Source organism: Melitaea cinxia, chromosome 26 (genome assembly GCF_905220565.1).
Source record: "Melitaea cinxia chromosome 26, ilMelCinx1.1, whole genome shotgun sequence".
In the NCBI taxonomy this organism is placed as follows: Eukaryota; Metazoa; Arthropoda; class Insecta; order Lepidoptera; family Nymphalidae; genus Melitaea; species Melitaea cinxia.
Window position 1 is genome coordinate 1,738,228 of NC_059419.1, and position 13,774 is coordinate 1,752,001.

Consider the following 13,774-nt stretch of genomic DNA (forward strand, 5'->3'; position numbering starts at 1 on the left):
AATTAAATAAACTAAAAGACATACAAAAGTTATATAAAGCAACCTGAAAGGTTAATACATTTTTGGACAAAAAGTACAACAGTATTTTTAATGCTATTTTAATTTCCAATCACATGTCAATTTGACCTGCGTAATGTTTATATTTCTTTTTTCTGTGTAATATAAAGTTGTTTTTTCATTAATAATACTGTGACTTAATTAGAACTTCTCTTTAATTTCAGATGCGGCGGTGACGCGATGTCGGTGGCGCCGGCGGTAAAGCGCGAGCGCGACTGCGCCAGCGCGGGCGGCGGGCCGGGGGGCGGGGCGGGCGGCGAGGCCGAGGGCGGCGGCAGCCCCGGCCGCAAGCGCCGCAAGCAGGCGGCGCCCGCTCGCGCGCACCCGCCGCCGCTCGACCTGCACGCCAAGATGGCAGACATCTACAAGAGTGCGTTTGCGTTTGGAGAGCTCACGCTACCCACTTTCGATCCTCTCGCCGCCTTCCGACTGCTACCCCGTCATGATCCACCTCGCATCTTCAACCCGGAGGCTTACTGCGATCTCTGCTGCAAGGAATTCTGCAATAAATATTTCCTGAAAACTCATCGTGCTAACAAACACGGTATATACGATGGCGAGCAGCAGCCGCACCCCGGTCTGCCTCCCCAGCCCCAGCCGTCGCCTCCACGACGAGCCTCCGACGAGGAATCCGGTGGAACACCGCGAAGACTCTCCCCGGATTCGGCGAGACGAGCCCGTGAGGCAGCCTTCCAGCCAGATGTTTTACGACGCCTCGGAGTTACGAATCCGGAAGCATTTTGTGAGATATGTTGCAAGGAGTACTGTAATAAATATTTTTTGAGGACCCATCGTGAACGGAGGCACGGCGTTCCGGTACAACGGTCGCCGATCGAGGAAAGATCACCGGCAGCAGTCACTCCGCCGACGGCTACGCCACACTCGTCCTCACCGTCCGCGCCCACGCCACCGAGACTACTCTCGCTGCCACTACCTTACGATACGGAGGAGCCTCTCGAAGTGAAAAGGGAACAAGAAGATCGAGAAGATTTTGAGGCCGTGCTGCGAGAAGGACAAACTAGTCCGTTAAATTTGATCGTGGAGGAGCGCGGAGCGGCATCCCCCGGGTCCGCTAGCGAGGAGCTAAGAAAGTTACAGACGATGATATCACAATTAAACGAGCTCGCAGCGGAGCGTCTCGCGGAGGAACCGAACGAGACACCGCGACCTCCCTCCTCCTCGCCACCTCCCCAAGATGAACGGCGGTCCGGCGGCGCAGGATCCAGTTTCTGCGAAATTTGCAATAAGGAACTCTGCAACAAATACTTTATGCGAACACATATGCAGCGTATGCACGGTATTTCATTAGAGAGCGGAACGCAACTGGGCGGCGTCACCTGCGACATTTGCCACAAGGAGCTGTGTAGCAAATATTTTCTACGAGTGCACAAACACAACACACACGGCATCCCCGCGCCGCCCTCGCCGGCCAACGCCTCGCCGGCCGAGCCCTGTCCGCTGTGCTCGCGTCGCTTCCGCGGACCGCGGGCGCTGCGGGCGCATCTGCTCGCGGAGCACGCGCCCCCCACGCGACCGCCGCCTCCTCCGCCGATGCCTCCGCGCCCGCTAGACCTGCTAGCTAGGGACAAGCCGTACGCCTGCGCTTACTGCCCCTTCACCACCGAGGTCCTCGCCTTCCTGTTCGCTCACGAGCGTGCGCACATACAGCGCGCCAACGAGCAAGCGGACAGCGTCGACGCCGAGGGGGAGGTCACCAACGAGGAGCCGAGCGAGAGCGGAGAGATCGGAGGCGAGGCGGAGAGCGAGGTGGACGCGTACTCGTGCTCGCGCTGCGAGTTCCGCGCGGAGGGCTTCGCGGCGCTGGAGGCGCACGTGCGCGCGGCGCACGGCGGCGCGGGCGCGCTGCTGGCCGTGCCGCGGGCGCCGCGCGCGCCGCTCACCATGCAGCCCTTCGTGCTGGAGGAGGCGGGCGGCGCGCTGAGCCTGCTGCCGGCGCTGGTGTTCCTGCCCGTGCGGCGCCGCGCCACGCGCCGCGCCACTGTCACGCTGACGCTGACGCCCGCCTAGCCGCGCCGCCCGCCCGGCCGCGCCGCCCGCCCCGCGCGCGTCCGCGGCCGACGACTACACCGCCCGCGGACGCGCTCGATCGCCGTACTGATTACATTTAACGCTGTGTGCCTTCGAGCGATCGCCGAGAGATAGGAGACGTGATCGTTCCCGAGGAGCTGTCCGCGGCCGCCCGCCCGAGCGCCTCGCCGCGCGGCGGCCCCCGCCCTCTTTTTATTTGACAGAGTCTAACTTCGTATATTGAGAATTATATTCACGGGTGATATATGAAACGTTGCCGCTTATGAATCGGTTACCTTATTATCTCCTCGACGTTGGGTCGGTCCGAGACGAGTTTTTGAAACGTCGATTTCGATCGGGAGAAGAAATACACCCTAGGCTTAGTTATTATTATTTAAACGGTACGTATTTTATCCGTGAGTGCGCTCACGCTAGCGTCGTAGTTCCGGTGCGATGTTGATCACTGAGCGAGCGCTCGGTGCCCGACGGACCCCAGTACAAACTAGGTGCCACGTTAGGAGTACTGCGACAACCGCACTACCTCACCTTAGGTTTCGTAAGCTGTTATTGTATAAATATATTTTGAAGTTACACGAGAGTGCAGTATGTTTGCGCCGCGGACGGAGACCGCGCTCATGTTAGCTACTCGATCTATTTATTGTTGTCTAGGAGAGACTTAAGCACAAAAATACGTATTATTGGGCAGTGATCAACATTAAACGTAATTTAGTATAAATCTGATTAGATATGTGGTCGTGTGGCTCGGCCGGACGTTTTGTTGTGTAACACATCAGTAATACGGGTCTTGTTTTGGGCGTCCGTGGGCTGAGCCCCGGCGCTCCAGTCGTTGGCCGAGCTTGCGTTTTCTATTTATTTCTAGTAACTTATAAATTAATATGTTACAGCGAACGTGTCTTATTTATCTTTTGTGTCAAAAATTCAATTGTTTTTAATAAACAATTACTGAGACAAACAAACATAAAACATTGAAGTAAAACAATAAGCCTGTGATGTGATACCAAAACAAAATTGGCTCTTGTTACTGAAATATTATTTATGACTGTTTACTAAAAACACAACAAAGTACAAATTAATTGATAAGGAGAATATTGATGGCGACGCATGTACCTTTGTATCAATTATAAAAATATAAACTATACTATATATATGTTAAGTGATTTTACAATAATTATGACAAACACGATCGACCCTCGAGATAAATAAGACAGATCAAATTTATTATTATATTATATTGATATAAATCCTTATTTGAAGACAGGTTTATTTAAATATTTCGGTAGATCATTGTGGAGGATAGCTTGTATAAACCATGCAGCTTCTAAAGAAAGTTCCTATGTATGTAATTAAGATGTACTTTAATGAACACTAGAGGACGCGCGCGGAACGGCCCCTGACCGAGGCCTAGGCTACCTGATAATGTAATGTGATTGAAGATCAGGGTAAAGCTAATGTTACAGATAATTTATAAATTCTTAAATCCTATTAAAGTATTTGCTGTTCCTGGGAGACTAGATTATACGGTTGACTGACTTTTCTAGATAAGTCAAAATGTGTCGAAATGACACACACAATCGATAAGTCATGTAATATTTTTTGACATTTTCACACAATTTGACATATTTGAAAACGATGTCGGTCACTAAGCACGTCGGTCTCGAACCCTTTAGAATGATGAAGTATCGTCAAAAGGAAAAGCTAGGTTGTAAACAGATATTGTTCCTAAATTAGTTCCTGACATCTAGAAAGTTCCTCGTTACGTTGGCACAGCAACACTTCCAGTGGTCTTCCCGCTCTCAGCTCCCCGGTCAGAGGCCGAGACGCGCTCGCGCGATACAACAAATTATATTAATAATGTTTTAAAATAATAACAAAATTAATAAAAAAATGTACGCGTGGTTACGATCTCGATACCTATTTAAATTCCCATAGGCGTGCGTTTTTAATGAAGTCGATTACGCAGGTGAAATTTTTACTGTTACGGAGTTTAAATAGTTAGTTACGATCGTTTCTGAATGTAGTGAATTTACTGTGTTCAACATTGCTTTCGCCCAGCGTTGTACACCGAGTGAGCGTATAGACCAATAATTTTTATAGATGTAATTGTAACAGTACAAATTTAGGCCAGGATCACAACGGCGTTCGGTGATACATGATACAGTACAAACTAATTTTAAGGTTAGATGAAATACAAGAGTGATTACAACATGTGTTAGAAATAGTCATCGCTCGGGTACAATGCTTGTAAACAGTCTTACAGTCGCATTTTTATTGATTATGTTCTGTCAATTAAATGATATGCCTATTATTTGTTGCTTAATGTTTTCTAAAAGACAACTTATACTGATAACTCTTGACATCATAATATGACACCTTGAATCGTTTTAATGATGTTAAATGGTAAGAAGTTGTTACTTTTTGGTTTTAATTTAAGGTGTCATTAGCTTTTTGAGGTGCTAAATTAATTTAGCGCATGAAGATTCTCTTTCGCAAAGTTAATATGTTTGGAAATATTAAAAAAAAAATGTTACGTGATTTACATGTTGACTCAAGACAAATCGTCAGTCGCTAAATTATTTAGTAACAGGTACAAAGTGACATCTTGAGTCGTCTTGACTATGTGAAAAGGTGACACCGGTGTAATATGTTATCGATTCGAGTTGTCATAAACTACGGTCAGTAGAAGAATTATTATTATTTTCATAGTAACGTCAAATATTGACTTTTTGACAAATTGTGTAATAAAAATATACCATATAAAAAAGAGTTATATTATATAGTATATAAAAGATCGTATATTTTTATTAGACAATTATAATATTTGACAGATTAAATGCATTGTGTACCTAATCAATATTACACAAAAATTCAGAAAATAGTCACTATTTTAGTTTTAAAAACCAAATTGTATATGATTTATTTTATATTAAAATATATTTTGTATTACAAATTAATTAGGCATATTCTGTGTAAAAAGTTGAAATAATTTTTTTCTAGCACTCTTGTAAAACGCAATAAATACTTAGTGTATCTTTATGTCGACAATAATTTAATAAAAGAGGTTAACTATTATTAAAAAAATACTGAATTAATGTTGACATAAAAAAAAACAAATAGTTCCTTAAATCATTCCAAATTTAAAATTAGTTTGTTTTTTATTTATTTATTTGTAAGTGCATTCTAGTCTTTAAAGTTTGCTTTCCATGCGACTGTATATAAGAAAAAATGGTAATATTTTTTCAATTTTTATGAAAACTGTGTTATTTCTAGTCAAATTATTTTTTTATATATTTTTAATTTTTCCGATGTGGATGTCTTCGGCCTAAAATTCTAGTGTTGCCGTTCAAAAATAAACTAAGGCGTATAGCAACACACAAAATATTTTTGGATAAAATAGAAGTATGATAAAGATTTTCTGTAAAAAAATATATACAAATTAATGAAATTCATTTTAATCAGACTTCGACGTCCACGTTGGTTAAAATTATATTTAAAAAATAATAAAGAGAATTATATTATTGGCTTTAGGAGAAGCCTAGTCTTAAGCCGTGACCGTTGCTTATCGCTTGTGACTAAAAAATGTATTTTTTTCTTTAATGTATTGAAAAGCTTTTTATTCATAAGTTTTTTTTTTTATTTAGTTTTTTTGAGTAAATACATACTACTTTAACTTTATTTATTAAAATAATAAAAACAATAATCAAACTTATTACAAATATAATTAAAAACTACATAAGTTTATACTTATATGCATAAACATTTTACAATAAACAAGGTGTTACATAATCCATTAGTTTCCATTTTTGCAACAAATCTTAGTGAATTTGATAACAAATTGTTAATTAAAAAAAAATTGAAATTATTTAAAAAACATTTTTTTATTCTTGATTTTTTAATGTAATAAGTATTGGAGTGCTATAATTAAATAATATATTATACTTTAGATCAATAGATAAGTTTGATTTTTTGTATGTTGACTAGAAGCAAGAATAAGGAGAGCGAAGTGATAAGTAATGCGTTGCGGTCGGTATATGTTCCTAGATCCGTCTGTTTGTTATGTATTTGTTTTCCATTACTACGAAACATTTCTACCGTATTCAATAAATTAAATATACAAAACATGTTGTTATTTATTGTCTCGCCTTATCTTTATCATTAATATCATTTTGTTAGTTTTATAAAATTTTATTTACTTAGAAAAAACAAGTATACATTACAGCTTAAATTATAATATAATAATTATAAGAATAAATATTCTTTATTGAGGCAAATCACGGCTAAATAATTTTGCTATTAAGTAGTGCTGTGCTTTTGTGGTAAGTATGGTGACCTGTACGCTGTGTGGCTACGATAGTAAAGAATATAGCCACCCCCTCTCTTCCCGTGGGTGTCCTAAGAGGCGACTGAGGGATAACACAGTTCCACTACCACCTTGGAATTTAAAAAGCCATATAAGAGATAACCATTCAACTGTTGGCTTTGAAATACACAGGCCGAAGACGGGCAGCAGGGTCTTCAGTGAGACAAAGCCAACCCTGCGGTCACCAACCCATCTGCCCAGCGTGGTGACTATAGGCGAAACACACGAGTTTACTCCATTTTTGACGTGAACTTGAGGAGGCCTATGTCCAGTAGTGGACTCCGATAGGCTGAAATGATGATGATGGTGACCAGAGCTTCTGGAGAGTGTCGGGGGTAGGGTATTGAAGGCGTCTATAGTCTACGGCAACCGCTCACCATCAGGTGGGCCGTACGCTTATTTGCTGACCTAGTTGTATAAAAAATAAGTAAATGTCTTAAACATACACGAATAGTCGTCTGTTTCTAAGGAAAATTAAATCCTATGCTTTCAGCAACAGTCTACTTATATCAGTTATTAAAATATATAAGTATACATACATAAATAATCCACATATTATATATTCGAGGTATTATTCGAGGCGGGAATGGAACCATCTATTAATTAATGAAACTAGAAAATAATATTAATTAGTATTAATTACTTTTACTACTTGTTTTCTAATGTTTAGGCGAAATTCACTCATTATTTTTTTATAACTTTTTCGGACACAACATAGGAGGAATGTAGGCCTATGTCCAGCAGTGGACTGCGATATGATGATGCGTGTAAGTTAACATAAGAGAACTGGTTGCTGTAAAGTATCCGAAATGTCGGGCATCTAAAGAACTTAGTAAACCGCGATAAAATTCGAAAAAGTTCTTTTAGTAGTTAGTGTCGAAATAGCATAGATGAAAATGTTATCATAGAAAAGAGAAGACTAAATTCTATACAATATTCTATTCATAGTAATCCATGCAACTATAAAAACATCAACTTTAATCAATCACAAACACGACGTGCTCGCGTACGTGTAAAATCCATTATTCCATAAAATTATAAACAAATAAGTCACAAAAAAATAACGAACCCTACTTTGACATTTCAAAAAAAAAAAAAAAAAATATCCGCCAAAACTCTTAATTAAAGATTATGTTCGCGTCAACTGTCAGCTTTGGATACTGGTGAAAAAGAAAAAAGACCGAAAAAAATTGCATTTTATTAAAAAAAAAAAAAACTTTTGCCATTAAAAAACGCGAGGGTCGACTTGCATCTGTCGAAGTAGGGAAACTGTTTTTTGGGTGAAATAGTTTAGAAATGGGTTAAATGTTAGGATATAATGGCAAAACATCGGGACGCGGGTTAGCCGTGACGGTGTCAACACGGAGCTTTAACCCGGTCGGAGGGCGTCACGCTTGTCATTGTTGAACTCTATTCGAATAAAAAAAATTATATTTAATCTTGAATACTATTTATATTTATTGAAGTAAAACTTCTTTACGCACGCTTGACTTGGGGAGTAAGCTGGTGAATGCGTGACGAGAGCGTTACGAAAAATGTGATCGGTCAAGGCGAATGGAAGTTGAGAGGTATATATAATAATAATAATAATGACATTTATTTTGGGACTAGCCCATATAGTGTTAATAGCAATGTTTCTTATAACTGTGTTGTTAGTACAATAACAGACAATAAATTTAAAATAGTTTTTATATTTATACATTTTTTTTTTGTCAAATCACATGAAGTTTTATCCAATGTCGCATCATCTCTCCCATCTATCTACAAACTCTTTCAGAATACTATTGTGGTATATATAAGGTATATATAAGTTTGTGAAGATAGAAAGAAAGAGCGTTACGTTTCTTATATTACTTTAGGGTCAAATAAAGAAGTTTTACATCAGTAGTGTGGTCTAAAACATAGTCGTTTTTTTATTTACTATTTTTAGCGTAGTATTTTATATTGTTTTCTCCTTAAGAAACATTACAAGGCATACGGTATGGAAAAATATGAAGATTAGAATATGAAGAATATCAGCGTTTGCTCTACCGATATGAATAATAATTGTGTTTGCTCGCAAACGAAAAAAAACCGACTTCAATTACATCGACGACTAATACAACGGAGATCGACGAAAAAATAGTCAAGTAACTACGCGTTATCAAAGATTACTCAAAAAGTAGTTATCAGATCTCAATAAAATTTATATGTGACCACATTATAAACACCAGCTTTCGATTAAATTAAAAATTATTAAAATCGATACACCCAGTAAAAAGTTATTGCAGATTTTCGAGAGTTTCGCTCGATTTCTCTGGGATCTTATCATCAGATCCTGGTTTCTTTACCATGGTACTAAACTAGGGATATCTTCATTCCAACAAAAAAAGAATTATCAAAATCGGTACATCTAGTAAAATGTCATTGCGTATTTTCAAGAGTTTCCCTCGATTTTTCTAGGATTCCATCATCAGATCCTGGTTTCCTTATCATGGTACTAAACTAGGGTTATCTCCTTTCCAACAAAAAAAGAATTATCAAAATCGGTACATCCAGTAGAAAGTTATGCGGTATAATACAACGTAGGTCGACGAAAAAAGCGGCAAGTAAAAACGCATTATTAGATATAGCTCGAAAAGTAGTTGTTAGATCTCAAATAAATTTAAATGGGACCAATTGGCACACACCACCTTTCGATTAAAAGAAAATTTGTCGAAATCGCTCCACCCAGTCAAAAGTTCTGATGTAACATACATAAAAAAAAAAAAAAAAAAATATAGTCGAATTGAGAACCTCCTCCTTTTTTGGAAGTCGGTTTAAAAGCGTCAATTTATGTTTTTATTTTAGAATTTTGTTGTTTTGATAGTTAAAATTTGATTCATTTTAATAGGACATTTTAAGTTTTTAAACATTATGGTTATCGTTTTTGTGAAGTTAGTACCGTATCTGCCATTGCCAAATAATTGTATAATTAGTACTATATTTGCAATTTTTTTAAACTAATTTCTGACTGAATTATTTTGTTTGTAAAATGAAAATCAAAGAATTTCAAAAGTATCCGCTGATAAATATGAAGTATTTTGTAGTTTAAAAAGTTAATCAATTAGAACACCGTTAGACTTAAATTTTTTGTTAATTTTTTACACAAATGTTAAAAAATCGCTTTTACATTTATGTAGCTTTGTTTTATAAATGTCTAACTGTTTCAAACGTAAGATTTCTATTATTATACAAATATTAGACTTAATTACAATGAAAATATACTCCAGTTTCGAAACAGGCAAAGTTTTAAATTTTTTTTTCATCTTATCTGCCAATTTAAACTTAGATTTATGATTTTTAAATCACAGGTTACAAATTAAATTTAAAAAAAAGAACAGATTAAAAATTGACATAACCACAAAATACACGCATAAAAAATAACGCACATGTGTGACGTAAATAATTAAAATTGTTTATTATTTAACTAAATAATACAATTAATAATGCGAATGTTTGTCTACATTAATAATTATTTCTTGTAAAATGAGTCAAACTCGCGTAAATAAGATATCCTTAACCGCTATTTGACCGTGTTGTTATTCAGAACTCTAACTGTTTGTTTCGTATCTTTGAATGCTTTGTTCTGTGCCAAAATGTATTGAAACATAAATTGGAGATAAACTGTTGACTAATATGTAATTTTATTCATTTTATGTAGTCTTACATGTAGCTTAAAGTAAGCAATTAGTTTTCATCGAAGTTTATATAATTACTAGCTGATCAGGCGAACTTCGTATCATCAATTACGAGTATATCAACTTTTTTTTAATACAAACTTTATCCTAGTAATATAATATAATAACAAAAGCAAAAAAAAAAAACTTTTTGTTGCAGTCAGTTGGAAATATATCTGCGTACTTACTTGATTGATTGATAGTCAGCCTGTAAGATCCCACTGCTGGCCATAGACCTCTTTCTCAATGTAGGACAAGGTTCGGTATATACACACTTGCAGCAATACTTTTCCGGGTTCTGTACCCAAAGGGTAAAAACGGGACGCTATTACAAAGACTTCGTTATCTATCCGTCCGTCCGTCCGTCTGTCATAAGGCTGTGTCTCAAGAACTGCGATAGCTAGACAGTTGAAATTTTCACAAATTTTGTATTTCTGTTGCCGCTATAACAACAAATACTAAAAACAAAATTAAATAAATATTTAAGGAGGGCTCCGATACAACAAATGCGATTTTTTGCCCTTTTTTAACCGACTTCAAAAAAGGAGGAGGTTAATCAATTCGACCGTATATATATATATATATATATATATATATATATATACATTTTTTAAAATGTATGTTCGGGGATAACTTCTCGTTTATGAACCGATTTTGATAATTCTTTTTTTGTTGGAAAGAAGATGTCCCCGGTGTGGTACCATGATAAGGAAACCCGGATCTGACCCGGATCTGGGATCCCAGAGAAATCGAGGGAAACTCTCAAAAATCTGCATAACTTTTTACTGGCTATACCGATTTTAATAATTTTTAATTTAATCAAAAGCCGATGTTTATCATGTGGTCACATTTAAATTTCATCGAGATCTGATCACAACTTTTGGAGTAATCTTTGATAATGCGTATTTACTTGACTATTTTCGTCTACCTACATTGTATTACTTGTCGATATAATTGAAGTCGGTTTTTTTCGTTTGCCTGCAAACACAATTATTGCTCAATAAAGGCAACAGATAGGCACTTGAAATATTCACAAAACACTTAATTGTATATTTACCTAAATAATAAATAATAAAATATATTTAGACAAAAACAAAAAAATTGTCTCAATATTTTACCTAGTCAATCTCTCACTCGGCCGGTTTTATTTATTTACATTAGTTGTTTCAAAGTTAAAAAGTTATCTTCAAAAATACTTACAATTGTTTTAAAAGATCGATCGATAAACAGAATATAGAGTATTATAATTTGTAAGTAAAACTGGATAGTTACCATCTTTGTTTTAAGTTCCAGATAACTTTTGGCGTTGTTGGCGTCCTATTAGTTTTGGTAATCGCTAAGCATCAGGTGAGCCGTACGCTTATTTACCGACCTAGTTGTATGCAAATGTGTCGGTACTATTGCAAACAGTTGCACTAAAAATAATCTGCAACATGGTAAATATCCTTATTTACATATAAATCGTGGTGTTTAGAATTATATTTATATTACAGGATATTATAGAACACTAGTTTGAACTGCATGGGTCTGTATATTTGTAAATATTTTGGTCAAATTCCTTTTCTCCTGTAAAACTCTGAAAGTGAAATGGAACCGAATAAGGATAACGCTGATCAACTGCCTGGTTGGTGATAAGTATAACACTATTATCGGTTTTCTTCCTTTTGATGAGATGAATTGAAAAGTTTTTAGAAGAGGAACAAAAGGTTTTAAAAAAAATATAGAATAATCAAAAACACTATTATAGAACACCTAAAATAGTACTAAAAGTTTGTATTTAATAAATAAAATGTTCTTTATTACGAAATTGACATTGATCGAAATCTCGCGTAACAAACAATACGCAATCAATCATGTAATAATTTTACGATATTGATACTATCGTTTCTGATAAAAAATAGCTTTCAAAAATTACACTTTTATCAAAAAAAAAAATTCGTTACGAGATTTAGTGTAAAAAAAAAACTCTAAATCATTTTCTAAAAAGCCATTGTTTAGTTTTTAAACCCTTGCTTTTCCAAACGTGACAGACGCGCGCCACGGTTTTATGTCGTAAAAAAATTAACAAAAAACTTAATTCACTAAATACATCCATTGACCTACATAAGCTAAATCCCCGATTTCCAAAATTGTGTAAAAAACACCCTTTTATTACACATTTTTTCACCCTGAATATGTGTAATTGAATTCAATCCTTTGGAAAAGGGTTCCATAAAGTACCTAATATTGAGTTTTTTTTAATTTCTCTTATCTGTCATTGTGAGCGCTAAAAATTATACGTTCTGTCAAAATTTCGCGCCATTTACGTTGGACATCTGGCGCGGAGAAAAAAGTTTTTAAGCACAATGCAAATAGGGGTGGCGCAGGACATTAATTTTTAAGGGGAAATCGTCGTTTTTGTGTAAAAGCGAAAAATGCATTTAAAGTATAACGAAAGATGTCCCCTCATTACAATATGTATAATGTTTTAAGCGATAATAAACTGAATCGAGTTGACTGTAAGATCGAGTTCCGGTGCGTTCGACATTTTATTTTGTACTTTATCATCGAATTTGATTTTTATTATTTCTGTTTATGACCATTACTCGTAACGATCGTTGCGAATGTAAATGCTATTATTAAAGTTTGTAACTGTGATGGACTATTTATTTACGAATATTTTGAATTGTCTGAGAATTATTATTTGAAAATTATTTTTTAATTTTGTTATTTATTACCTTATTTAAAATATTATTATAATATAACACTGTATACCAAAAAATCATTTATTATAGCTAGGATAATATCGATAGGTATTTATTTATCTTAGTGGTAGGTACTTTTTACTAAAATTAATTAACTAAAAAAATGTAATTTTAATTTAAGAAATGACGATTCAAAAGTGCTTGCGAAGCCTACTTGAGTAAAGTCATGTTTGATTTTGATTTTAGTTATCATTATATTGGATTTTTTTATGTGTCGAACATAGGTTTTTTATAGATTCCAATATTCAAGACTATTCGCTTCAAGAAACCAGTGGTTCCTCTCTGAGATGTTTGTTGAACTGAGGGGTCGTGTAACAACGCGCGTGCTAGGAGTGGTCCTTGACATTATATGATCCATCACTGTACCTTCGGATCAGTTTTATGAACTATTCACCCCTATAGGGTCAGAAATCAAAACGCGATAATAATGTTGATTATTCCAATTCTTATAGGAAACATCTTTGTTACAGTCGGTTTCGGAAACTTCGAGCACGGCTCTGCTTCTTGTCTTATTACCCGATCCTTTTGAACTAATGAGAAACTTTGAAACCAACGGTTTTGCAACGCTATGCCCGATTATACATCATTAATGTTAAAACATATAATTCTAATGTCTTTGTTTCAAAACTGAGGATTTATGAACGAGAAAGGCGTCGCAAAGTTTACTGAACGCAGCCCAGCCTACAAATCTTTTAATATTTTATAAAGCATAGGAAGAAAGGCAGCTAATTAAATTGATCTAAAATGTTCTAATTTTTAGTCATAATATTATCAAATGTTTTAAATTTTCAGAACATCTGTGTTCATGTATCTTAATTATCCCCGTAGACTTTCGAGTTTACATAAACATACGAAAATAAAATAAAATA

General features: G+C 36.4%; 1 protein-coding gene across 1 annotated transcript; it reads left to right on the forward strand.

Annotated features, from left to right (window-relative positions):
- Window positions 1-237: 237 nt before the first annotated feature.
- Window positions 238-2,085, forward strand: LOC123666510 (insulinoma-associated protein 1). The gene is made up of 2 exons (XM_045600592.1): window positions 238-282; window positions 325-2,085. Exons 1-2 carry the CDS (start codon window positions 238-240, stop codon window positions 2,083-2,085), a joined length of 1,806 nt encoding a protein of 601 aa, XP_045456548.1.
- The last annotated feature ends 11,689 nt before the right edge of the window (window positions 2,086-13,774 follow it).

Excerpts from the sequence above, each read along its gene's own strand:
- LOC123666510 (XM_045600592.1), top strand. The coding sequence starts at position 238 with ATGTCGGTGGCGCCGGCGGTAAAGCGCGAGCGCGACTGCGCCAGC. Across the intron at positions 283-324 it reads GCGAGCGCGACTGCGCCAGC|GGCGGCGGCAGCCCCGGCCG; the intron begins GCGGGCGGCGGG and ends GGCGAGGCCGAG.